General features: G+C 34.5%; 1 protein-coding gene across 1 annotated transcript in view; it reads right to left on the bottom strand.

Moving 5' to 3' along the window:
- Window positions 1–4,161: 4,161 nt before the first annotated feature.
- Window positions 4,162–26,474, bottom strand: part of LOC141707237 (glycosyltransferase BC10-like) — a 70,512-nt gene continuing 48,199 nt past the window's right edge. The window contains exon 2 of the mRNA XM_074510286.1: window positions 4,162–4,812. Coding sequence (XP_074366387.1) covers window positions 4,162–4,812 — 651 coding nt within the window. The remainder of the gene's footprint in view (window positions 4,813–26,474) is intronic.

Raw genomic sequence — 26,474 nt, 5'->3', positions numbered from 1 at the left:
GTTTATGTACTAATCAGGTGAATTAGATTTATGTTTTTAGGAAATTTTGTTTCTGTTTTAGTGAATGTTGGTTTATGTAGTAGTATTTTGACAAACAGAATTTAAAGTTTGGATTTTTTGGTGTTTGCTAGTGTATTTTTGTAGAAAAATTTGAATGTTTATATAGTATGTATTCGGTATGCATGAGCGTTTGGAGTTAATTGGGGATTGTATTTACTGTTTGTATTAAAGGAGTACGGAAAACCAACTGTAAAAGGTTGATTAAGCACTCTTCAAATATAGGCACATCAGTAAGAATATAACTTTATCCTAAACTTAAGAGAAATTTATGTAAGCTCTTAGATACATAGAGCAGTGGAACATCCATCATTGAACTATTCTGCAATTAATCAATATTTGACCTTAAAGTCAGTATGAGGAATCACGTATACTCAAAGAAGGGATTCATAGATAATAGGTGATCCAAGGTAGATATGAGCACAAGGACTTCAAAACAAAAACTATTCAATAAACTACAAAATGTAAGCATAAAACTAAATTATATCTTAGATCTATAAACTCATTCTTAACAAAAAAATCTGCCGCTAATTATGTTACCAAACTGAATGCCGTGTTCAACAATAAACGGGAACCTTGGCCTGAACAGTCATAAAGAGTACTATAAAGAGTATAGTACTGGCTCCACACTTTTATTTTGTAAGAACAAAGCTGCTTATATTCATAAACTCTAATTTATTTGAGAGATATAATTATGCTATATTGATTTGATTGACGTAATTTCTTTTCTTAATTCAGCAAGCACCATGCCACCTTGTGATGATTTAAACAATGATGATGAAGGATTTGTTTACTCCTTCTCAAGTAATGAGTTAGACTCTCTACCTCAGGTAACTCCAGTGTTCAGATCATTGGCATCTGGGATTCCCAGTCCATATTTTACAGAAAGTATGGCCTTATCTGGAATTCTAATCAGATTGTTGAGCACCGAAATGTTCTTGTTACCACCAATAACCGAGCATCTCAAGAGTTGAACCAGGTGCACACTTCAATTATATGCAAAGCTTGAATACTCTGCTTTTACCGAGTTATTTAACTCCTTTTGTAAACTTGAATTGCTATTTTATCATTTAAAACTTAGCAATATTTCATGTTTACAGTGTTCTGGTTTCTAACTAATGTTCCTTGCTATTTAAATTTTCCCAAAATTTCAGAGACTTGGTGTGTTAGAGAAAGACTATGTAGTGGTGGAGGATAGTGTCATCGGTCTACAGGTCAAGTACTGATTTCAGAGGATGCAACTTTTTTCTTGTGCTAGATACTGTGCTCTAAGGCTATGCAGGAACTCTAGTATCTGAGAAGATTACATTTTACAGCCAAATAGTTGGCAATGCAGTTGAGTAACTAACTCGGTGTTTCATTTCTTATGCAAGATTTTAGAGATGCCATAGCCATATATCCTGACTTGGCTGATGTCGGGTATGACTTTTTCACTTTTATATTTACGAGAAGCTAATTAGTCTCCTGTGTTGAATTGATAGTTTTCTGACGAGTATATTTTTTAAGAACCTTATCTATCTTCTTCCGATATATAAGAGACGATTACTAATCATTTTTAAAATCTTGTCATTTTTCATAAAATTTGTTTGTCATATTATTTAGGACAACTAGTGATCTTAGTGCTCAAGCTATATTAAAATAACAATCGCTTTAATGTGCCAGTTCACTAATTTAATCATTTGTATTTTTCACTAGATCCACCAAGGAAAAGCAGGTAAATGATATTCATTCTCTAACATTTGCTTAATGTTAATTCAGTATGTGATGCAGTTGACTAACTAATAAGACATTACTTCTGATAAGAAAGTTACTAGATTGGCAAGAAAATCTTGGGAACATGTCAAGCAAAGCATAAGAAGAGTCAGACATAAGGTACGTCCTTGAGATGGCCGAGTATAGTTTTAATATTCTACCAAAGGTATGGGAATGTGTTTCATTAAACAACTAAAGCACAAATTATGCTGCAACACGAAACTATTGTTGGCCCTTGTCAGGATGGTTATAAATGTATGAGATAGCTTTGTCATTGTTACGAGGAGTCTGTGTTTACTATAAATAATTTTTGCCTATCTGAGGTATTTAAGTGGATTAAGGTTCCTTAGCAAAAAGGAAGTGGATTGAAGTTTACAATTGTTATTCCAAGTCATCATGACATGATGTATTGTTTGCTTTTCCATAAATTGCCGGTGCTAGCAGAAATTTGTTTCTTTTACCCATATTGCAAGCTGAATGTTAAAGTGAATTTAGTGCATCTTTTCTTTGAGCAATAATAAATAGTAATTCTATTTATGGAGAGTGTACATGTATCGTTTAAGTGAACTCGGCTCGGCTCAGCTCGTTTTCTTAAACGAACCGATCGCGAACAAGAAAATAAGCTCAGATATATATGACTTAGCCATATATAGTAAATTATATTATCAGCATCGCTGGGTTGTGGTGAGCAATCCAGGTTTATCCACCCTTATTAATTATTTAGAATAATTGTGTATTTTTTCTAAAATCATGACTAGGCTGGAATAAGTACATTTTTAAGTATGTAATTACCCTATTGAAAAATCTTCAATATTAAGTAGTCTGATTTTTAATTACTTAAGCAGCATTGTTACTAATGGTGATAGTAATTTTACAGGGGCTGGGTTTTCATCAAAAAGAAAATACATGTTTCGAAAAGCTTTCTATACAGGTACAAGTAAATCAATATATATATTAACGATTCTCATATAAAATATTTCTCATAATTTTTTATATCACACTATCATAAAATTATATATTCGTGTAGGTTCTTCAACGCCTTATGAGTGAAGTCTTAGCTGAAACTTATAGTCCGCTCGTCCGGTGCATTGCTCAAGAGTTTTTAACATGTTTGTTCATTCAAGAATTGATGTATTTAGCTTCACAAAATGTAATTTATTAGTTTGGTATTTGTTTGTATTAGGACTCTTGTTTAACAGAGCATATCTGGTACACGAATTGTCCTCTAAACAGAGGATGTATCTCAAATTATATAAAATTAACTTTTACATTTTCATATTGTGGTATAATTTCCTTATATATTGTAGGGTTACATTAATGAAACCTACTATTGCATAATAAAAATGCACCACTGTTACATTACACAAGCAGAGTGTTACATTATACTATGTGGGGACCCACATTGGGACCCACTTTTGCAAAATAATTCCAACCTAATGTAACATCTATAAAATGTTAAAATTGGCAATGCATAGGGGCCTATTGTAATACTTTTAGTCATGTTATAATAGGTAGCCAAAGTGTTACAATATGGGACCTGATGTAATGCTTGCAAGTACAACGCCCCTTACTGTTACAATAGGTCTATTGTAATTCTTTTCGGGCCTATTGTAACAGTAGAAATGCATTATATCATGCCATCTATGGCGTAGTGTGATGCTTATTCTGTTTGCGCATTTTTTAATTTTCAAACGTGAAGATAATCCTTTTTTTAGATCAACTCTTTTTAATTTCGCTTGTTATCCAAAAAATTTAATATTGACAATGTATTCCTCTTGCCTGATACCCCCACTTATTGCTATATTTGAATGAAGGGTAGATCACTAGTTCAAGGAAGGTTATGAAATAGTTCTAAACAAAAGTTCTCATATGAAGATATTTAAAAGAGAAACTTTAAGATTTCTATTAATCAAAGACTTCTATATTGTAAGTTCCACCAACTTACTGCCAGTACTTTTATCTGGAAGCATTTACTAGTGTTCGGCCAGTTTCCAGGACTCGGGATATTTGAAAAATACTGCATTTCATTACTACTTTCCTATATTCTATGGGGGCATTTGGATTGTGGCATGGAATCGGAATTGAATATGTGAATGAGGTAAATAAGATTGGGAATAATATCGAATCCTAAGGGTTGGTGAAGGTATGATTTACCCACATTGAGCGACTGAGCTTCCCATTTGATATATCAAAATTACTAATCCAAACACTATAATTAATGGGATTGAGGTTTCAATTTACGTTAACCGGACTCATTAACCATGAACCTAACGGCTGTAATTGTAGTGAACATATCAAGTGAAAAAGGTCTGCCTGAAGAACTTTATATATATTCATACGATTTGAAAAGAATCATAATTCTTGAAATCCCAACACAGTTGAGGTGAGGTTAAGTAAGGGGTTCAATGCACGAGGAGCAAATTTTCTAGCAAAAACATGACAAAGAGGAGTCCAATCCCCATTATATTCACAAAGCAACCCACTATTCCTTATATATTTCATGAAAGTTTTCGTAATATTTTCTGCTGTAAATGTTGCAGGGTGTGGTCCTCCTAATGTCCAATCAACATATGTCACTGATCGTTTCGAATTACAAGTTCCGTAAAACATGTGAACATAAGTTGGCAGGTAGTGTTCATCTGGATAACAAGCAAGCAGACAATACTTCTTGAACAGTGCGTAGTACTTTGTATCCGACACAACTTTTGTATCAAGATCATGGTTAATTTCAAACCATTGAGACCCTTTCCGCCAGTCCTCAAGCTGAATATCAGGCTGCATTTTGGAGCTGTAACGCCCACACCCATAGCGGGAGGGATCATCGAATGACTGCACAAAACTCTGTTCGGATCCAATGAGGTACCTGTAGACAGTTGGGAAGTTGTAAACTGGTATACAACTCTTAGACAAAAGAACAAATCGCTCGTTGGAGAAGTGTAGAAGAGCATTGGCTTGAAGACGCCTTTTTGCTCCGGTTAGAGATGCAGTTCCCCACCCGACTTTCTGAGAGGAGACACAGTTAAAGAGACGCTTAATAAAAAACTATAATGAGTTCAAATTCATAATTATTAAAGTCTAAAGATTTCTTGCATTACTGATGCGTCTCAACATAACTTTTGCAATGCAAGCCGGTAGCCTAAAATTTTTTAACCATGAAGAAGTAACAAATTTTATATTCCGAAACAAACTGCTGAAGCAAACTAATCATACCTCACTAGGTATTATGGCGACCATATAAAACAGAGGTATTGCTCACATTATGCTAGAAATGGCCCGTGCCTCGCAAGGGCTATTATGCTAGTATTATTTGCACACAACTCATGTTCTCAGGTTCAAATCCCGCCAACAGCAAAAAATTATAATATTATTTATACATGACTCAAATTCCCAGTTTCGAATTTTGCTAACAACAAACTTTTATATTATCATTTATAAACATACTAATAAAGTTAATATTTCAAATCTCAACCTTCATACACTATATAATCTTAACTGAAAATATAATTTTATTATAATTTTAATAATATAAATATTAAAACTATAAAATCTATAAAATATTAACGAGTATCACGAGAAATATCACGAGAGCTGCTAGGTTACAATGTTTGATCTTCTCGATAATGATAACACATATAGTGTAAACCTATGTCTGTATTTATATAGTACTCAGTTACAAGATAACTTCTAATTGATATGGAATATAACTTTGTCTCCTAAAATATATCAATCAGATATCTTATACAAGTCTTTAAGTCCTCTAACTTTTTCCATGTATATCTTCTTTTTGTATTTGTCTCGATCTTCTTTCCTGTAAATCAGCTTCCTTCCTTAACTGTTAGTCCTCCAGTACTTAAGTTCTTGTTAGGTCGCACAACACTGTAGAAGGGGGTTGAATACAGTGTAGAATACAATCAAATCGATTTAAAGCACAAGTAACAGAAAACAAATGTATTCGATAGAACAAACTCTGTTACAATGGAACTGTTCTTTCTCAGTGATGAACAAATATCACGAGAGCTGCTAGGTTACAATATATGATCTTCTCGATGATCGTAACTCTTATAGAGTAAACCTATGTCTGTGTTTATATAGACACACAGTTACAAGATAACTTCTAGTTGATATGGAATATAATTCTGTCTCCTAAAATATATCAACCAGATATCTTATATAATTCTTCTAGTCCTCGAACTCTTTCCATGCATATCTTCTTCTTGTATTAGTCTCGATCTTCTTTCCTGTGAATCAACTTTCTTCCTTAACTGTTAGTCCTCCAGTACTTAAGTTCTGATATCCATCTTCTTATATTATCTTCTGATAATCTAAGTCTTGATATCCTAAAGTCCTGACTTCCAGTAAGTCCTGATTCCAGTAAGTACTGATATTTCCTGTTAGTTAAGATCTGAAAACTAAACATGAAACATATTAGACATGACATCTCAAATATATCCAACAATCTCCCCCAACTTCTAATTATGCAAGAATATACAAGTTAATATATTTGATGATGTCAAAAACATTTAAGTTCAAATGCAATAAGAGTTTAATAAGACTATAAATTACAACTTACAAAACATCCAGCTTTACCAACATCACTGAATCAATCTGAATCCATAATGATTCTTAACAAAAGTGCTTTGACCTGCACCAGTTCTTCTTCATTACTATCACCAATTTGATAAATGGCTGTTCTAAGAGCTTGCGTGGATGTTCTTTCAAGTCCACCACCAAGTCTGGTAACCTTATGATGTGAATAGTTTTCATTATAATATAAGCATCTTCCTTTCAAAATAACTTCCACCTTAGCAGAATTCTTCAGCATAGGAATTTCTCTTCCATCACCTTCAGTAATCATTAGACTGTAATGAGAAGTCTTTGTAGCAGAGATTCTGAATAGATCTCTTACAGCCTTCAAAATATATTCTGACCATCTTCTTGTACATCAGATTTTACTTCCAGAAGATAATGAATATGTTGAAGTTCTCTGATAGACTTCTTTAATACATCAGAATCAGTTAATCTATAAGTCCTTCCATCATTGAGAAATAAGATTAATTTCTCTTTCATATTCTTTTTATCATGAGCATCTATCATAACTTGAGCATACAACACCTTGTCATGGTGCCTTTATTTGATTTGTTCATATGGTTTGTCTGTCAATATGAAAGGATCTCTTAGAGTAACCTCTACTCCTGTTTGAATCTTCTCTTCGCCAGAACCTAATCCAGCTCTATCTCTAGGTTGCTTGGATTTCAACTCAAATGTAGCAAGTTGATTAATCATAAGATTAGATTTTAGTTCAACTGGAGTAGCTTTCTTCCATAACAGCTTCTTCTTATCAGCAATTGTCAATTTATTTAAATCAACTTGAGCACTATCAGCAGTTGATGTCTTGATAGATTGATCAGAATTTGTTGTTTCTTCTGTACTGTCCTGTCCTTTATTCTGAACAACAACTTGAGCAGTGTCAGAGGTTATTTTAGAATCTTCACTTATCTTTCTTCTTTTCAGAATTTGAACAGTTTCATCTTCAACAAGATTATCATCAGATACTTGAAGCATTTTACACACTGGTTTCATCAGATCTTGAGAAGTTTTCAAGTCCAGTGACTTGGTTTGCTCATCAATTTTTCCTTTCCCTTTGTCTTTAAGATTACTCTTATTCTATGATCTAGTCTTGAACTTTGAAGTTTCAGAATTTGACTTTTCCTTGATCACAATGCACTTTTCCTTTGGCCTTGGAGGTTTCTTTGCATTAGAAGCTGTAGACTTAGGATTTGTCTTCTCAGCAGCAAATCTAGCTTCTTCCTCCTTGAGAGTTTCTAAATCCATTCCTGGATTGTGTTTCAGAAATAATCTTCTTGCTATATCCTCATCAAGTGTCTGGATTTTAGGATCTTTGTTATAAACCGTAGTCTGCTTCCCCTTTAACTTCAGAGTTTGCAAAAACTTCTGAGAGACTTCAGATCCTGACTGAATCCGAATATCAGAACTTGACATCAGACTTTGCTTATCACCACTTGACTTCAGTCTTTGAGCATTCACAACATCAGAACTTGACTTGTTCTGAATAGAAGATTTTCCTTGAACTTTTCTTTGACCTCTGATCTTTTCAGAGTTTCCATGGTCATCACCTTTATCATCCTTTTTCTTCAGTTCTTGAGTAGGTGAGCATTTGGACTTAACTACCTTCTCCCCCTCTTTGGCATCATCAGGAAGTAAGAGAGAAAGAAAAAGTTCAACTGAAGATTGGATTTCATCCAATTGAGCTTTCTGAGAACTTGATTAACCAGAACCTCAACAATTTGGGCCTGTTATTTCTCTTAAGTTTTCTTAATGGCTGCAACTTTTTCAGAAATAGGTATGATATACCTATTTTTTTCAAGCTTGAGCACTTGATCGAGCTTATCAGCTTGTTCTCTGAGTATATCAACCTTTTCATGAGTAGCAGTATGTAGAACTTGAAGATGTTGTGTAGACAGAGCTGTGATCTTGAGTTGTGTCTTAAAATCAGCATTTGTGAGCAACTCAACAGCCTTTGTAATATGCTCTGTCAGAACTTTAGAACATGGAATAAAATCTAATTCATTCCACTTCTTGGTCCACTCAACACCTCTGTGAGTATCCTCCCAAGGAATAGGTGCTTCCCTTTCAACAAATTTCTTCACCAATTCTTCCTTGCCCAGAGTAGGTACTGGAGTCTCAACAGAAACACTGTCATCAGAACTTGAGGAAGACTCATTCTATTCTGATAGCTCAACAGTGTGTGAAGCAACTGGAGATTCTGGAATAACATCATCTAAATTCTGATCAACAGAATTTATCTCCAGAGCTGGTGTCTTTGATGTAGATGGAGCTTCCAGATAAAGAACATCAGGTATATTCAAATTATGAATATCTATTTCAGAATTATCAGTTTTTTCTTTAGCATCATTTATAGCTTTAATAAGAGAGACAGGCGGGGTAAGAACTGTGTCATTAACAGTGTCTTTGGCTTGAGCTGGAAGGGCTTCAATGATAATTGGTTCTTGTGAGATCAGAGATTCCTGATCCCCTTCCTCAGCTTCTTCAGTATCTTCTGATATAGCCTTAGCCAAATACCTCCTTGCCTTCATTTTCTTCAATTTCCTTGCCCATGAAGGAGTTGCTTCAGCAGCATCAGAATTTACAAATTTCCTTTTCAAAGTATCAGAACTTTGAGCTGCTGTTTCTTTCTGAGAAGTAACATTCTCAGCTTCAATTATCACAGGTTCAGATGCATGAACTCGTGCTTCAATTATTTCCTTAAATCATCAAAATTTATTATTGACCATTTTTAAATCAAAACATTCATCACATGATAAAGTTAAAAATTATGAAGTAAAGATTAACAAATTGCAATTAACACATGCACAGTCATATAATTTGAGAAACAAAGAACAAATCTTGCAATTAAAGGAAATTTCATTAATATATCAGATGAGTACATTTCATGAAATTTATGAATTACATGCAAAAATTACAAGATAGTCCTATCCTAAAATTCTTAACATCAACAGCCTTAGTCCTAGTCTAAGAAGACTGACAAAGCTGACGGTGATGTGTAACGAATGAATGACAATTAATTCTTCTTCCTATTTTCAACAAATAGAACAACAATACGAATGATTTGCTCCTGCTGTTTAAGAATACAAGATGAACTTCTCTTTGGAAAGACAGCAGATCATTTTTAATATTGCTCGAAAGTTGATTCCAGATGTCGAATGGAATGCTGTTGATAGGATATAGAGTCGGAATTCCATTTCGAAAAATGGTCACAGTTTCTGTGCCATAGCAGTAAAACCAACTAAAATGAGCAATTGTTTGAGAGAAATGAACAAATGTGATTTTACTGATGAATGATCAGTCATTTAAATAGGCAATGGAATACCAAGGGACGCGAGGAGTGTTTAACAATTACAAGTAAAAATAATGATCCCTCGACTCCCTAGACTGATGTGTAATAATAACAGTCAGTAAAAGATCTAAAGCAAGAGGTAATGGGCACGGGAAATAATTAACAATTACTGTGCTCATGCAGTTTTTCAAGACATACATGTTAACCACTAACCCATAATAATTATGACTATTTTTATCTCACCCCAATTTTATTCTGATTTAAATATGACTGTTTCAAATTTAACCACAAATAAGTCAAGTAAAGAAAAATGTCACGTAAGCATCAAGGATTCCATCAAGATTTAATATCAGAACTTAACTTATATCATATTTTAACAGTCATCAGAACATGTTTTCTGTACTCAAATAGTGAATTTATTTTTCTGTGATTCTTCATACAAATACTGACTTGTTTTCTTCAGAGTTTAATCATAAGAACTTCCATAAGAACTTGTCCTCATAAGTTATGCAAATGACACTTAACTGTTTGTCAAAACAACTTAATCACCACAGTAATTTTCATCATTCATATGGAGTGAAAGTGAGCAAAATATCAGATAAAGATTAAAGTCTGATCAACTTCAGTACATCTTAGAAATAAGGCATAACTAAGAAAAATGTTTAAAATCTGTCATCAATCATGATGTCTACTATAGAACAAATTTATGCATGAGTCCACCTCAAATGTTTGTGCTCATTTTATGCATCTTTTGAAATTCCTTTTTACAAAGGCTTCTCAGTGTGAGTCACGATTGCTTATTAGAATTTATGCTGTTATCAAAGTATTTCTCCAGTAATCATAGAGTGTGAAAAGTCACCAAGAAAAATATTTGCTTTTCTAATGCATATTACTTAATACCAGCAATGCACTTGGGTCTTCCCTTCCACATTTTTACTCTAGATCTCAAAGGAGTACCTGACTTTTATTATTTTCTTTTCTTTTCTTTTCTTTTGATAAGTGAGGCTTATCAGCACTTAGTTCATTCTTAAGATTTACTGACATTAGAATTTGACAGATAAGAAATAAGAATCTAGTTTGTGACTTAGTAATAAGATACATAAGTAAACTTGACAAAGCTCAATATCAGAATCTGCTTGTGTTAATGAGTTTCCTCATAAACAACTAATTAAAACATAGGATTTCTAGTATGTTAAAGATTACTAGGTTAGCATCGAGCACAGCTATCCTCATTGGATTGAATAGTCACAGAATATTCAAACACTTATCAGAGTATATAAATCCACATCAGATAACAATCAGCATTTAATGAATTTTCAAATTAAGCACATATTACATATAGATAATACAATCTGTAAACACTGATCATAAAGTCTGATGCATGAGAACAAAAACTAAGCAGATTTAGAGAAAGAACCTGAAACCATTCCAAGTTCATTTACCAATCTTATAAAAGTAGCTTCACATAGTGGTTTTGTGATGATATCTGCTAGCTGTCGATCTGTTGGAACAAATGCAATACCACTGTACCTTCATCCACATGTTCCCTTATAAATGATACCTAATGCCGATGTGCTTTGTCATTGAGTGTTGAACTGGATTACCTGTCATAGCAATAGAACTTTAATTATCATAGTAGATAGGGATTTTAGAAAATTCTAACCCATAATCCAGTAACTAATTCTTCATCCAAAGAAACTGTGCACAACAGCTTCCTGCAGAAATATATTCTGCTTTTGCAGTTGATGTGGAAATTGACTTTTGTTTCTTGCTAAATCAAGAAACCAATTTGCCTCTAAGAAATTGGCAGCTTCCACTAGTGCCTTTCCTGTCAATTTTGCATCCTGCAAAATCTACATCTGAGTAACCAATTAGCTTAAAGTCGGATTCCCTAGGATACCATAATCCTAGATCAGCTATACCCTTAAGGTACTTGAAAATTCTTTTCATAACTAATAAGAGAGGTTCTCTTGAATCAGCCCGAAATCTTGCACAAAGACATGTATCATATATGATATCAGGTCTACTTGCAGTTAGATAGAGTAATGAGCCAATCATACCTCTGTAGTTAGTAATATCTACTGATTTACCAGTATTCTAATCTAACTTAGTTGCAGTGGCCATGGGAGTGGATGCAGTTGAACAATCTTGCATTCCAAATTTCTTCAGTAAATTTCGGGTATACTTGGATTGACAGATAAAAGTGCCTTCTTTAGTTTGCTTGACTTGAAGGCCCATAAAATAGGTGAGTTCTCCCATCATACTCATTTGATATCTTGACTGTATTAGCTTTGCAAACTTCTCACACTGTTTGGAATTAGTAGAACCAAATATGATATCACCAACATATATCTGTACCAAAAGTAAGTCCTTTCCATGGTTGAGGTATAATAAAGTCTTGTCAATTGTGCCTCTGTGAAATCCACTTTCCAGAAGGAATTGAGCTAAAGTCTCATACCATGCTCTTGGAGCTTGTTTAAGGCCATAAAGTGCTTTGTCAAGCCTGTAGACATGATTGGGAAATTTAGAATCTACAAAGCCTAGAGGTTGTTCAACATATACCTCTTCTTCCAATTCTCTATTGAGAAAAGCACTTTTCACATCCATTTGAAAGACTTTAAACTTCTTGCGAGTAGCATAAGCCAAAAAGATCCTTATGGCTTCTAATCTAGCAACTAGTGCAAATGCTTCATCATAATCAATACCCTCTTGTTGAGAGTAACCTTTAGCAACCAGTCTTGCTTTATTCCTTGTAATTATACCATCACTGTCAGTTTTATTTCTGAACACCCATTTTGTACCAACAACTGATCTATTCTTTGGTCTTGGCACTAGGGTCCAGACTTTATTTCTTTCAAATTCATTTAACTCTTCCTGCATTGGTTGCACCCAATCAGCATCTTGAAGAGCTTCTTCCACTTTTTTTTGTTTAGTCTGAGATAGAAAAGAATGATAGAGACATTCATTTGAAGTTGCAGTTCTAGTTCTGACACCTGCTTCAGGATCTCCAATGATTAAATCAGTGTATTTGGTTTAGTCCACTTCCTTGCAGATGGAAGTTGATCTCTAGAACTGGATCCTCCCCATGATCCATGTTGTCTCCATCAGCATCTTCTGAGACTTCAGAATTTGAATTTGATTTTTCAGGAGTTGAAGAATTAGAGCTTCCAGAATTATCAGAGTTTGGCTCATCAGAACTAGATGAATCAAAACTTGAAGAGCCAGTGACAGGTCCTGATGCTTCTCGAGAGTCTTGAGATGTGGTAGGATCTTCAGCTTGCTCCCCCTGGACAGGTGCATTTTTCTTTGGAGTTGTTACCACAATTTCAATGACATCAGAACTTAATCCATCAGAACTTACATGATCAGAATTTTCAGGATCAGAATTTAAATCTTCATTCTCAAATATCAGCTGATCATGGTCATCAAAATCTTCAAGTCCAGTAGTCTTTTTATCATCAAAAGAGACATTGATAGATTCCATGACAACTCTTGTTCTTAAATTGTAGACTCTGAAGGCTTTTGTGGAAAGTGGATATCCAACAAAAATTCCTTCATCAGCGTTTAGATCAAATTTTGACAGCTGCTCAGGATGAGTCTTAAGAACAAAACACTTGCAACCAAATACATGAAAGTATTTCAGATTTGGCATCTTCTTCTTCACCATCGCATATGGTGTTTTTCCATGCCTGTTTATAAGTGTAGCATTTTTTGTAAAACAAGAAGTCTGCACAGCTTCAGCCCAAAAATAGGTTAGTAGCTTTGCTTCATCAAGCATTGTTCGTGCAGCTTCAATGAGAGTTCTGTTCTTTCTTTCTACACTCCATTTTGCTGTGGAGTTCCAGGTGCAAAAAAATCCTGTTTGATTCCATGATCTTTGCAGAACTCATGATTGAATTCTTAAACTGAGTGCCATTATCACTCCTTATGATTTTAACAGAATCTTTGATCAATTTATCCAGCTGTCTGACATGATCAGTTAGGGTAGATGCAGTTTTCAGTCTTCTTCTGCAAGAAGTACACCCATGTGTACCTTGTGAACTCATCCACTATAACCATAGCATATTTCTTCTTTGCAATAGACATGACATTGACTGGACCAAATAGATCAACATGCAGTAGGTGATAAGGCTCAAGAATTGATGACTCAGTTTTGCTCTTGAAAGAAGATTTTCTTTATTTTGCCTTCTGACATGAATCACAAAGGCCATCAGGAGCAAATACTATTTTTGGCAGTCCTCTCACAAGATCTTTCTTTACAAGCTCATTTATATTGTTGAAATTTAAATAAGAGAGTTTCTTGTGCCAATTCCAGCTTTCTTCAATTGATGCTCTACTCAACAGACAGATTGCAGAACCATCAGTACTTGTTAAAAGTCTGGCTTCATAATGTTACCATGCCTGTATCCTTTCAGAACAACTTTTCGTGTTGAATTACTTATTACTACACAGTGTTCTTCAAAGAAATCCACATGATAACCTCTGTCACAGATTTGACTTATACTCAACAGATTGTGTTTAAGTCCGAGACAAAGAGCTACTGTCTCAATGATGACATTCCCAAGATTGATCTTGCCATATCCCAGAGTTTTCCCAATGTTGCCATCTCCATAAGAAACTCCTGGGCCAGCTTTCTCCACAAAGTCTGATAGCAGGGCTTTATTTCCAGTCATATGTCCTGAACATCCACTGTCCAGAACTAGGATGTTCTTCCTATTTCCCTGCAGTCACAAAGACCACTAAAGGTTGGTTTTAAGGACCCAAACTTGCTTGGATCCTTTGGCCTTTTTAAGTTTGTTAACATTTGCAGCGGATTTAACATCAGAGTTTATGCTAACATTTTTCTTGTCAGTATTGCCAATATCAGACTTTGCATCATACTTTATACTAGAAGGAATTAAAGTAACTTTCTTCAAAGAAGGTTTTATCTGATAATAATCATAGTACAAACTATGATATTCCTTACAAGTATAAATGGAATGCCACACACTACCACAATGAAAACAAGGATTTTGTGGCTTAAACCTAACAGACTGACTCTTAACTCCTGATTTAGAAGGTAAGGAGTTTATATTCTTATTCTTCCTGCAAAAAGAAGCCAGATGGTTAGAGTTTCCATAGTTATAGCATTTCTTTCTAGGAGCATTAGGAACAGACATATAATTGTTGCTTTTATTCACACCTTCCTTTCAATTCCTATTTTTCCTAGCTTCCTTTACCTTGTTTACACTGGTAATCTCTTTCAGCTTATGTTTAAGCTGCTTCTTTGTCATTAAGCCTATGTTAACTTCAGTTGGTTTATCATGTTCTAATTTGTCAAAAGTTGACTCTACTATCACTTCTGTCTCAATATCTTTCATCTTTTCAGAATCAGACTTTACATTTTTAGCTACAAATTTAACAGGATTTACCTTTGGCTTAGTAGTCTCTTTAACAATAATTGGCTTAACTTGTTCAGTTCCTTTTTCACTTTTCTCATCTCCATAACCTAAGCCCTCTTTTCAATTCTCACTACTTAGTATATTCTGAGTTGTTCTGCCAGAGTTAGTCCAAGTCCTGATAATAAATATCAAACAAATACCTCAAAATATGTGCTCAATAATTAAAATTTATTTTATGGAGTTCTAAACTTTTTTTAAAATTTTATTACAACCAAATGAAAAGTTATGAATACATAGTATTTCAGATGATTTTTGAGATTTTTAAAAAATTATCTACTAATTATTTTTGTTTAAATAAAGCAAATGACTACAAAATTAAAAATAAATAGTAGATAAATTTTAAAAAATCTTATTTTATTATAGAAAATACTAGAATTCATATATTTTCATTTGGTTATAATAGGATTCAAGAAAAATATATAGAACTCCATAAAATAAATTTTAATTCTCGAGCACATATTTTGAGGTATATGTATGATATTTATTATGACTTTAGTGATTCAAATGATACCCCGTTAACTTTGATGATTAAACCGATATATGACATTCAGTTGAGTGACCATTTGATATTTAACCCTAACCTAAGCCCTCTTTCCAGTTTCCACTACTTAGTATATCCTGAGTTGCTCATCCTTCTGAGTTTGATGGAACATACTAACTCTTTTTCTAAATAATCATTCCTCTTTTTAAAAGCAAGATTTCAGAAGTTAATTTTCACATGTTAAAGTTTGATCTCTATAGCTAATAAACATGGTTTTAAGATATAATCTCAACTCAGTAATGTCATCAGTATGAAAGGCATAAGTTGTTTGAGGCACCTTTCACTCAGCAGCATCAGAACTGCTATTACATTGCCATTAAGTAATAGTTCTCCTCATCTTCAGAATCTGAGGTGTCTGTCCAGCTTTTCTTCTTTGTGATAAGTGCCTTGCCTTTGTCACTCTTTCCTTTCTTGCATTCAGGAGATATGTGGCCTTTCTCACCACAGTTGTAGCATTTGACATTTGAGTAATCTCCTCTGTCAGACTTTCCTCCTTTGCCTTCAGACTTTCTGAAGCCCTTCTTATCAGAACTTCTACCTTTCCTGGAAAACTTCATTCCTCTTCTGAATTTCCTGTATGCTATCTTTGTGATACCTTTCACCATAAGAGCACACAGCTTCATCATCTCTTCATCAGCATCTACTTCAGGTAGACTTTCAGTTTCTAAATCATCATCATCAGAACTTGATGATTCTGAATCAGACTTTATGATGAGAGCCTTTTCCTTTTCCTTTCTTTGAGACAACCACTTTGGGGGATTCCTCCTCAGTGTTAAGAGCAATTGTTCTTGACTTTCTCCCATGTCTCTTGCTTCTTTGATCCATCTCAAGTTCATAAGTCTTGAGCATTCTATAAATTTCATCAAGAGTAGTTTTATCAAGAGCATAGTTATCTCTTATAATAGTAGCTTTCAAATCCCAACTTTCAGGAAGAGGTAAAAGGAATTTTAGATTTGAATCTTCAATGTCATATTCCTTGTCCACTAGTGACAGGTCATTCAAGAGTTTCACAAACCTGTCATATAAGTCAGTTAATGAGTCATCACTTTTTGAGTCAAAGTGCTCGTACTCTTGAGTGCGTATAGTCCTCCTGTTTTTCTTGATTGCATCAGTTCCATGACACCTTGTCTCCAAAGCATCCCATATCTCCTTTGCAGTCTTGCAGTGAATTACCCTATTGGACATGACATTATCAATGGCACTATGCAGCAAATGCTTTACCTTTGCATCCTTGGCAATAGATGATATATCTTCAGCTGTGTATTCACTTTTCTCCTTTGGTACGGATTTTGCTGGCTGATCTGCAACTACAAAAGAGAGCTTGGTTATCTTATGTGATCCTTCATTAATTCTGTCAAGGTATTCTGGATCTGTAGCTTCCAGAAACATAGCCATCTTCACTTTCCATATGGGACATTCAGACGGTCTCAGCATGGGAACCCTGATAGTCTTATATTGACTATGGGTTTGAGTCTTTGGAGTTTCTTCAGTTTTAGCGGGCTTGGTTGGATTTTCTGCTTCTTCAGACATGACTGTTTTGGATCTTTACTGTATGTATGTTAATAGATAGGCTCTGATACCACTTGTTAGGTCACACAAAACTGTAGAAGGGGGTTGAATACATTGTAGAATACAATCAAATCGATTTAAAGCACAAGTAACAGATAATAGATGTATTCGATATAACAAACTCTATTACAATGGAACTGTTCTCTCTTAGTGATGAACAAATATCACGAGAGCTTCTAGGTTACAATATATGATCTTCTCGATGATTGTAACTCTTATAGAGTAAACCTATGTTTGTGTTTATATAGACCACATAGTTACAAGATAACTTCTAGTTGATATGGAATATAATTCTGTCTCCTAAAATATATCAACCAGATATCTTATATAATTCTTCTAGTCCTCGAACTCTTTCCATGTATATCGTCTTCTTGTATTAGTCTCAATCTTCTTTCCTATGAATCAACTTTCTTCCTTAACTGTTAGTCCTCCAATACTTCAGTTCTGATATCCATCTTTTGATATTATCTTCTGATAATCTAAGTCCTGATATCCTTAAGTCCTGACTTCCAGTAAGTCCTGATTCTAGTAAGTACTGATATTTCCTGTTAGTTAAGATCTGAAAACTAAACATGAAACATATTAGACATGACAGCTCAAATATATCCAACTGTTCTGATATTCATCTTCTGATATTATCTTCTGATAATCTAAGTCCTGATATCCTTAAGTTCTGACTTCCAGTAAGTACTGGTTCCAGTAAGTACTGATATTTCCTATTTGTTAAGATCTGAAAACTAAACATGAAACATATTAGACATGACATCTCAAATATATCTAACAATCTCCCCCAACTTGTAAATTGTGCAAACATATACAAGTTAATAGATTTGATGATGTCAAAAACATTTAAGTTCAAATGCAATAAGAGTTTAGTAAGACTATTAACTACAACTTACAGTCCTTTAGCTTTACCAACTTCACTGGATCAATCTGAATCCATAATGATTCTTAACAAAATCTCTTACCAGCATGTCTTCAGCTTTCCACAGAATCTCAACTAACTGTGCTTTGACCTGCATCAATTCTTCATCTTTACTATCACCAATCTGATAAATGGCAGCTCTGAGAGCTTGAATTGATGTTCTTTCAAGTCCATCACCAAGTCTGATAACTCTAGGATGTGAAGAGTTTTCATTATAACATAAGCATTTTCCTTTCAGAATAACTTCCACTTTAGCAGAATTCTTCAGCATAGGAATTTCTCTTTCATCATCTCAGTAATCATTGGTATATACTGAGAAGTCTTTGTACCAGAGATTCTGAATAGATCTCTTATAGCCTTCAAAATGTATTCTGACCATCTTCTTGTAATATCAAATTTTACTTCCAGAAGATAGTGAATATGTTGAAGTTCTCTGACAGGCTTCTTTAGCACATCAATATTAGCTAGTCTGTAAGTTAATCCATCATAGAGAAATAAAATCAATGTTTCATTTAGATTATCCTTATCATGAGCATCTATCACAATTTGAGATGACAACACTTTGCCAAGGTGCTTTTTTTTGATTTGTTCATATGGTTTGTCTGTCAACATGAAAGGATCTCTTAAAGTAAATTCTACTCCTGTTTTTATTTTCTCTTCATCAGAACCTAATCCAGCTTTATCTCTAGGTTGCTTGAATCTCAATCCAAATGTTGCAAGTTGATTCATCAAGAGATTGGATTTTGGTTCAACTGGAGTAGCTTTCTTCCATAACAGCTTCTTCTTATCAGCAATTGTCATCTTTTCCAAATTAACTTGATCAGAATTTGTTATTTCTTTTGTAGCTTGCTGTTCTTCATTCTGAACAACTTGAGCAGTGTCATAGGTTGTTTTAGATTCTTCAATTACCTTTCTTCTTTTCAGAATTTGAACAGTTTCATCTTCTATCAAATTTTTATCATGCACTGTAGTTTGATAGACTGGAATGGAAGAACTTTTCTCAATCTTTAAAGGTTCACCAACCTTTTCTTTCCCTTTTGACTTAGGATCAATCTCAGTTTGTGATCTAGTCTTGGACTTTGAAATCTCAGAATTTGACTTTTCCCTGATCACAATACCTTTTTCCTTAGTCCTTGAAGGTTTCTTTGTATCAGAAGCTTTAGACTTGAGATTTGTCTTCTCAGCAGCAAATCTAGCTTCTTCCTCCTTAAGAGTTTCCAAAACCATTCCTGGATTTTGTTTCAGAAATAATCTTCTAGCTATCTCCTCATCAATTGTCTGGATTTTAGGATTTTTGTAATAAACAGTAGTCTGCTTCCCCTTTAGCTTTAGAGTTTGTAAAAACTTCTGAGAGTCTTTAGATCCTGATTGAATCAGAATATCAGAACTTGACATCAGACTTTGTTTATCAGAACTTGACTTGTTCTGTGTAGAAGATTTTCCTTGAACTTTTCCTTGACCTCTACTCCTGTTGGATATATTTGAGATGTCATGTCTAATATGTTTCATGTTTAGTTTTCAGATCTTAACTAACAGGAAATATCATTCTTACTGAAATCATGACTTACTGAAAGTCAGGACTTAGGGATATCAGGACTTAGATTATCAGAAGATAATATTAGAAGATGGATATCAGAACTTAAGTACTGGAGGACTAACAATTAAGGAAGGAAGCTGATTTACAGGAAAGAAGATCGAAACTAATACGGAATAAGATATGCATGGAAAGAGTTCGAGGACTAGAAGAATTATATAAGATATTTGGTTGATATATTTTAGGAGACATAATTATATTCCATATCAACTAGAAGTTATCTTGTAACTGTGTGTCTATATAAACACATACATAGGTTTACTCTATAAGAGTTACGATCATCGAGAAGATCATATATTGTAACCTAGCAGCTCTCGTGATATCTGTTCATCACTGAGAGAGTACAGTTCCATTATAACAGAGTTTGTTATATCAAATACATCTGTAATCTGTTATTTGTGCTTTAAAATCAATTTGATTGTATTTTACACTATATTCAACCCCCTTCTACAGTGTTGTGTGACCTAACAACTGGTATTAGAGCCTATCTGTTAACACACATACAGTAAAGATCCAAAACATCATGTTTGAAGAAGCAGAAAATCCACCAAGCCCGCTAAAACTGAAGAAAATCCAAAAACCCAAACCCATAGTCGATATGAGACTATCAGGGTTCCCATGCTGAGAACCGTCTGAATATCCCATATAGAAAGTGAAGATGGCTATGTTTTCTGGAAGCTAATATCCAGAATATCTTGACAAAAGTAATGAAGGACCACATAAGCCAACCAAACTCTCTGTTGTAGTTGCAGATCAGCCAACAAAACCGTACCAAAGGAGAAAAGTGAATACACAGCTGAAGATATGCTCATCTATTGCCAAGGATGCAAAGGGAAGGCATTTGCCTCATAGTGCCATTGATAATGTCATGTCAAATAGGGTAATTCACTGCAAGACTGCAAAGGAGATATGGGATGCTTTGGAGACAAGGTGTCAGGGAACTGATGCAATCAAGAAAAACAGGAGGACTATACTCACTCAAGAGTACGAACACTTTGACTCAAAAAGTGATGAGTCATTAACTGACTTATATGATAGGTTTGTCAAACTCTTGAATGATCTGTCACTGGTGGACAAGGAATATGACATTGAAGATTCAAATCTAAAATTCATTTTAGCTCATCCTGAAAGTTGGGATTTGAAAGCTACTATTATAAGAGATAACTATGCTCTTGATGAAACTACTCTTGATGAAATTTATTGAATGCTCAAGACGTATGAACTTGAGATGGATCAAATAAGCAAGAGACATGGGAGAAAGTCAAGAACAATTGTTCTTAACGCTGAGGAGGAATCCCCCAAAGTGGCTGTCTCAAAGAAAGGAAAATGAAAGGCTCTCATCATAAAGTCTGATTCGGAATCATCAAGTTCTGATGATGATGATTCAGAAACTGAAAGTCTACCTGAAATAGATACTGATGAAGAGATGATGAAGCTATGTGCTCTTATAGTGAAGGGTATCACAAAGATAGCCTACAGGAAATTCAGAAGTGGAAAGAAGTTTTCTAGGAAAGGTAGAAGTTCTGATAAGAAGGGCTTCAGAAAATCTGAAGGCAAAGGAGGAAAGTCTGATAGAGGAGATTAATCAAATGTCAAATGCTACAACTGTGGTGAGAAAGGCCACATATCTCCTGAATGCAAGAAAGTAAAGAGTGACAAAGGTAAGGCACTTGTCACAAAGAAGAAAAGCTGGACAGACACATCAGATTCTAAAAATGAGGAGAACTATGCCTTGATGGCAAATGCTGATAACAGTTCTGATGCTGCTGAGTTAAGAGTACCTCAAACAACTTATGCCTTTCATACTAATGATATTACAGAGTTGAGATTATATCTTAAAACCATGTTTATTAGCTATAGAGATCAAACCATAACATGTGAAAGATTAACTTCTGAAAATCTTGCTTTTAAAAAGAGGAATGATTATTAGAAAAAGAGTTAGTTATGTTCCATCAAACTCAGAAGGATAGAGATGATGTTTTCTATGTGAAAAGATGAAGTGTTAAAAATGAATAAATCTCTAAAAAACTGAGTTAGAAAAATGAGAGAGAGATTATCAGGACTTGGACTAACTCTGGCAGAACAACTCAGAATATACTAAGTAGTGAGAATTGAAAAGAGGGCTTAGGTTATGGAGATGAGAAAAGTGAAAAAGGGAACTGAACAAGTTTAGCCAATTATTGCTAAATAGACTACTAAGACAAAGGTTAAATCCTGTTAAATTTGTAACTGAAACTGTAAAGTCTGATTCTGAAAAGATGAAAAATGTTTGAGACAGAAGTGATAGCAGAGTCATTTCTGACAAATTAGAACAGGATAAACCAACTGAAGTTACATAGGCTTAATGACAAAGAAGAAGCTTAAACATAAGTTGAAAGAGATTACCAGTGTAAACAAGCTAAAGGAAGCTAGGAAAAATAGGATGGAAAGGAAGGTGTGAATAAAAGCAACAATTATATGCCTGTTCCAAATGCTCCTAGAAAAAATGCTATACTGTGGAAAATTCTAACCATCTGTTTCTTTTTACAGGAAGACTAGAGATATAACTCCTACCTTCTAAGTCAGGAGTTAAGAGTCAGTCGTTAGGTTTAAGCCACAAAATCCTTGTTTTCATTGTGGTAGTGTGTGTACATTCCATTTAGATTTATAAGGAATATCATAGGTTGTACTATGATTATTATTAGATAAAAACCTTCTTTAAAGAAAGTTACTTTAATTTCCTTCTAGTGTAAAGAATGATGCAAAGTCTGATAATGTTAATACTGATAAGAAAATTGTTAGCATAAACTCTGATGTTAAATCCGCTGCAAAATGTTAACAACATAAAAAGGTTAAAGGATCCAAGCAAGTCTTGTCCTTAAAACTAACCTTTAGTGTCTTTATGATTGCAGGGCAACAGAAGAACATCCTAGGTTCTGGACAGTGAATGTTCAGGACATGTAACTGGAAATAAAGCCCTGCTATCAGACTTTGTGGAGAAAGCTGGCCCAGGAGTTTCTTATGGAGATGGAAACATTGGGAAAACTATGGGATATGGCAAGATCAATCTTGGTAATGTCATCATTGAATCAGTAGCTCTAGTCTCAGGACTTAAACACAATCTGTTGAGTATAAGTCAAATCTGTGACAGAGGCTATCACGTGGATTTCTTCGAAGAACACTATGAAGTTATAAGTAATTCTACAAGCAAAGTGGTTCTGAAAGGATACAGGCATGGTAACATTATGAAGCCAGACTTTCAACAAGTACTGATGGTTCTGCAATCTGTCTGTTGAGTAGAGCATCAATTGAAGAAAGCTGGAATTGGCACAAGAAACTCTCTCATTTAAATTTCAATAATATAAATGAGCTTGTAAGAAAGATCTTGTGAGAGGACTGCTAAAAACAGTATTTGCTCCTGATGGTCTTTGTGATTCATGTCAGAAGGTAAAACAAAGAAAATCTTCTTTCAAGAGCAAAACTGAGTCATCAATTCTTGAGCATTATCACCTACACATGTTGATCTATTTGGTCCAGTCAATGTCATGTCTATTGCAAAGAAGAAATATGCTATGGTTATAGTGGATGAGTTCACAAGGTACACATGGGTGTATTCTTGCACAAGAAGATTAAAACTGCATCTACCCTAACTGATCATGTCAGACAGCTGGATAAATTGATCAAAGATTCTGTTAAAATCATAAGGATGATAATGGCACCGAGTTCAAGAATTCAATCATGGAAGAGTTCTGCAAAGATCATGGAATCAAACAGGAATTTTCTGCACCTGGAACTCCACATGAAAATGGAGTTGTAGAAAGAAAGAGGACTCTCAATGAAGCGGCATGAAATGCTTGATGAAGCAAAGCTACCAACCTATTTTGGGCTGAAGCTGTGCAGACTGCTTGTTTTACATAAATGCAACACTATCAACAAGCATGGAAAACACCATATGATGGTGAAAAAAGAAGCCAAATATGAAACTTTCATGTATTTGGTTGCAAGTGTTTTGTTCTTAAGACTCATCCTGAACAACTATCTAAATTTGATCTAAAAGCTGATGAAGAATTTTTATTGGATATCCACTTTCCACAAAAGCCTTCAGAGTCTACAATTTAAGAACAAGGTTTTCATGGAATCTATCAATGTCTTTTTGATGATAAGAAGATTACTGACTTGAAGATTTTCATGATCATGATCAGCTGAGATTTGAGAATGAAGTTTAAATTCTGATTCTGCAAATTCTGATAGTCTAAATCCTGATACTGCAAACTCTGATGGGTTAAACTCTGATGTTATTAAAACTGTGGTGACTATGCCAAAGGAAAATGCACCTGTGCAGGGGGAGCATATTGAAGATCCAACCACATCTCAAAAAGCATCAGAACCTAGAAAAGGCTCTTCAAGTTTTGATTCATCAAGTTCTGATGGGCCAAGTTCTGATAATTCTGGAAACTCAAATTCTGATTCATCAAGTTCTGATGGGCCAAGTTCTGACAATTCTGGAAACTCAAATTTTGAAGGATCCAACTCAGAGAGCATAATTTCAGGGGGAGCATCAGAAAATGTTGATGGAGACAGCATGGATCATGGGGGAGCATCCAGTTCTAGAGAAAACCTTCCATCTGCAAGGAAGTGGACTAAAGCACATACACATGACTTGATTATTGGAAATCCTGAAGCATGTGTTAGAACTAGACCAACACTATCAAATGAATCTCTCTATCATTCTTTTCTTTCTCAGGCTGAACCAAAGAAAGTGGAAGAAGCTCTTCAAGATGCTGATTGGGTGCAAGCAATACAGGAAGAGTTAAATGAATATGAAAGAAATAAAGTCTGGACCCTAGTACCAAGACCAAAGAACAGATCTGCTGTTGGTACAAAGTGGGTGTTCAGAAATAAAACTGATAGTGATGGCATAATTACAAGGAATAAAGTGAGGCTGGTTGCAAAAGGATATTCTGAACAAGAGGGTATTGATTATGATGAATATTAGCACCAGTTTCTAGACTGGTAGCAATAAGGATATTTTTGGCTTATGTTGCTCACAAAAAGTTTACAGTCTTTCAAATGGATGTAAAAAGTGCTTTTCTTAGTGGAGAATTAGAAGAAGAAGTATATGTTGAACAACCTCTAGGTTTTGTATATTCAAAATTTTCTCATCATGCCTACAGACTTGATAAAGCACTTTATGGCCTTAAGCAAGCTCCAAGAGCATGGTATGAGGCATTAGCTCAGTTTCTTCTGGAAAGTGGATTTAACAGAGGGATAATTGACAAAACTTTATTCTATCTCAACCATGGAAAGGACTTACTTTTTGTACAAATATATTTGATGATATCATTTTTGGTTCTACAAATGACAGACTTCGTAAAAGGTTTGCCAAGCTAATGCAGTCAAGATATCAAATGAGTATGATGGGAGAACTTAGCTATTTTTTGGGCCTTCAAGTCAAGCAGAATGAAGAAGGAACTTTTATTTGTCAATCTAAGTACATCAAAAATTTGTTGAAGAAATTTGGAATGCAAGACTGTTCAAGTGCATCCACTCCTATGGCCACTGCAATAAAATTGGATAAGGATACTGGTATATCAGTAGATATTACTGATTATAGAGGTATGATTGGCTCACTACTCTATCTAACTGTAAGTAGACCTGATATCATGTATGCTACTTGTCTTTGTGCAAGATTTCAAGCAGATCCAGAGAACCTCACTTAACAGCTGTGAAAAGAATTTTCAAGTACCTTAAGGGTACAGCTGATATGGATTTTGGTATCCTAGAGAATCAGACTTTAGAGCTAATAGGTTACTCAGATGCAGATTTGCGGGTGGTGCAAAAATTGAAAGGAAAAGCACAAGTGGAAGCTGCCATTTCTTGGAGGGCACAGATTAGTTTCTTGGTTTAGCAAGAAACAAAAGTCAATTTTCCACATCAACTGTAGAGGCAGAGTACATTGCTGCAGGAAGCTGTTGTGCACAGATTCTTTGGATAAAGAATCAGTTATTGAATTATGGGTTAGAATTTTCTAAAATTCCTATTTATTGTGATAATCAAAGGTTATTGCTATGGCAGATAATCCAGTTCAACATCAAAGACCAAAGCACAATCAGCATAAGGTACCACTTCATAAGGAACATGTGATGGAGGGTACAGTGGAATTGTATTTTGTTCCAACAGATCAACAACTAGCAGATATCTTCACAAAACCACTATGTGAAGCTACTTTTACAAGATTGGTAAATGAATTTGGAATGGTTTCAGGTTCTTTCTCTAAATCTGTTTAGTTTATGTTCTGATACATCAGACTTTATGATCAGTATTTACATATATTACTATCTTTATGTAATCTGTGCTTAAATTGAAATTTACTAAGTGCTGATTGTTTGTCTGATGTGAATTTCTACACTCTGATAATGATATGAATGTTTCTGTGACTATTCAATCCAATGAGGATAACTGTGCTAGATGCTGACCTAGTAGTCTTTAATATACTAATGATCCCATGTTTGAAGTAATTGTTTATGTGCAAATCTTTTAACACAAGCAAATTCTGATATTGAGCTTGGTTAGGTTTACTTTGTGTATCTTATTACTAAGTCAAAAACTAGAATAGTGCTTTTTATCTGTTAAGTTCTGATGTTGGTAAATTTTATGGATGTACTAAGTGCTGATAAGCATCACTTATCAAAATAAAAAGAAAGAAAAGAAATAGATATCAGGTACTCCTTTGAGATCTA

The sequence above is a fragment of the Apium graveolens genome, chromosome 1 (assembly GCF_009905375.1).
Source record: "Apium graveolens cultivar Ventura chromosome 1, ASM990537v1, whole genome shotgun sequence".
Lineage (NCBI taxonomy): Eukaryota > Viridiplantae > Streptophyta > Magnoliopsida > Apiales > Apiaceae > Apium > Apium graveolens.
Note: the sequence above shows the minus strand (reverse complement) of the source record. Positions and strands in the feature narration are given on the sequence as shown.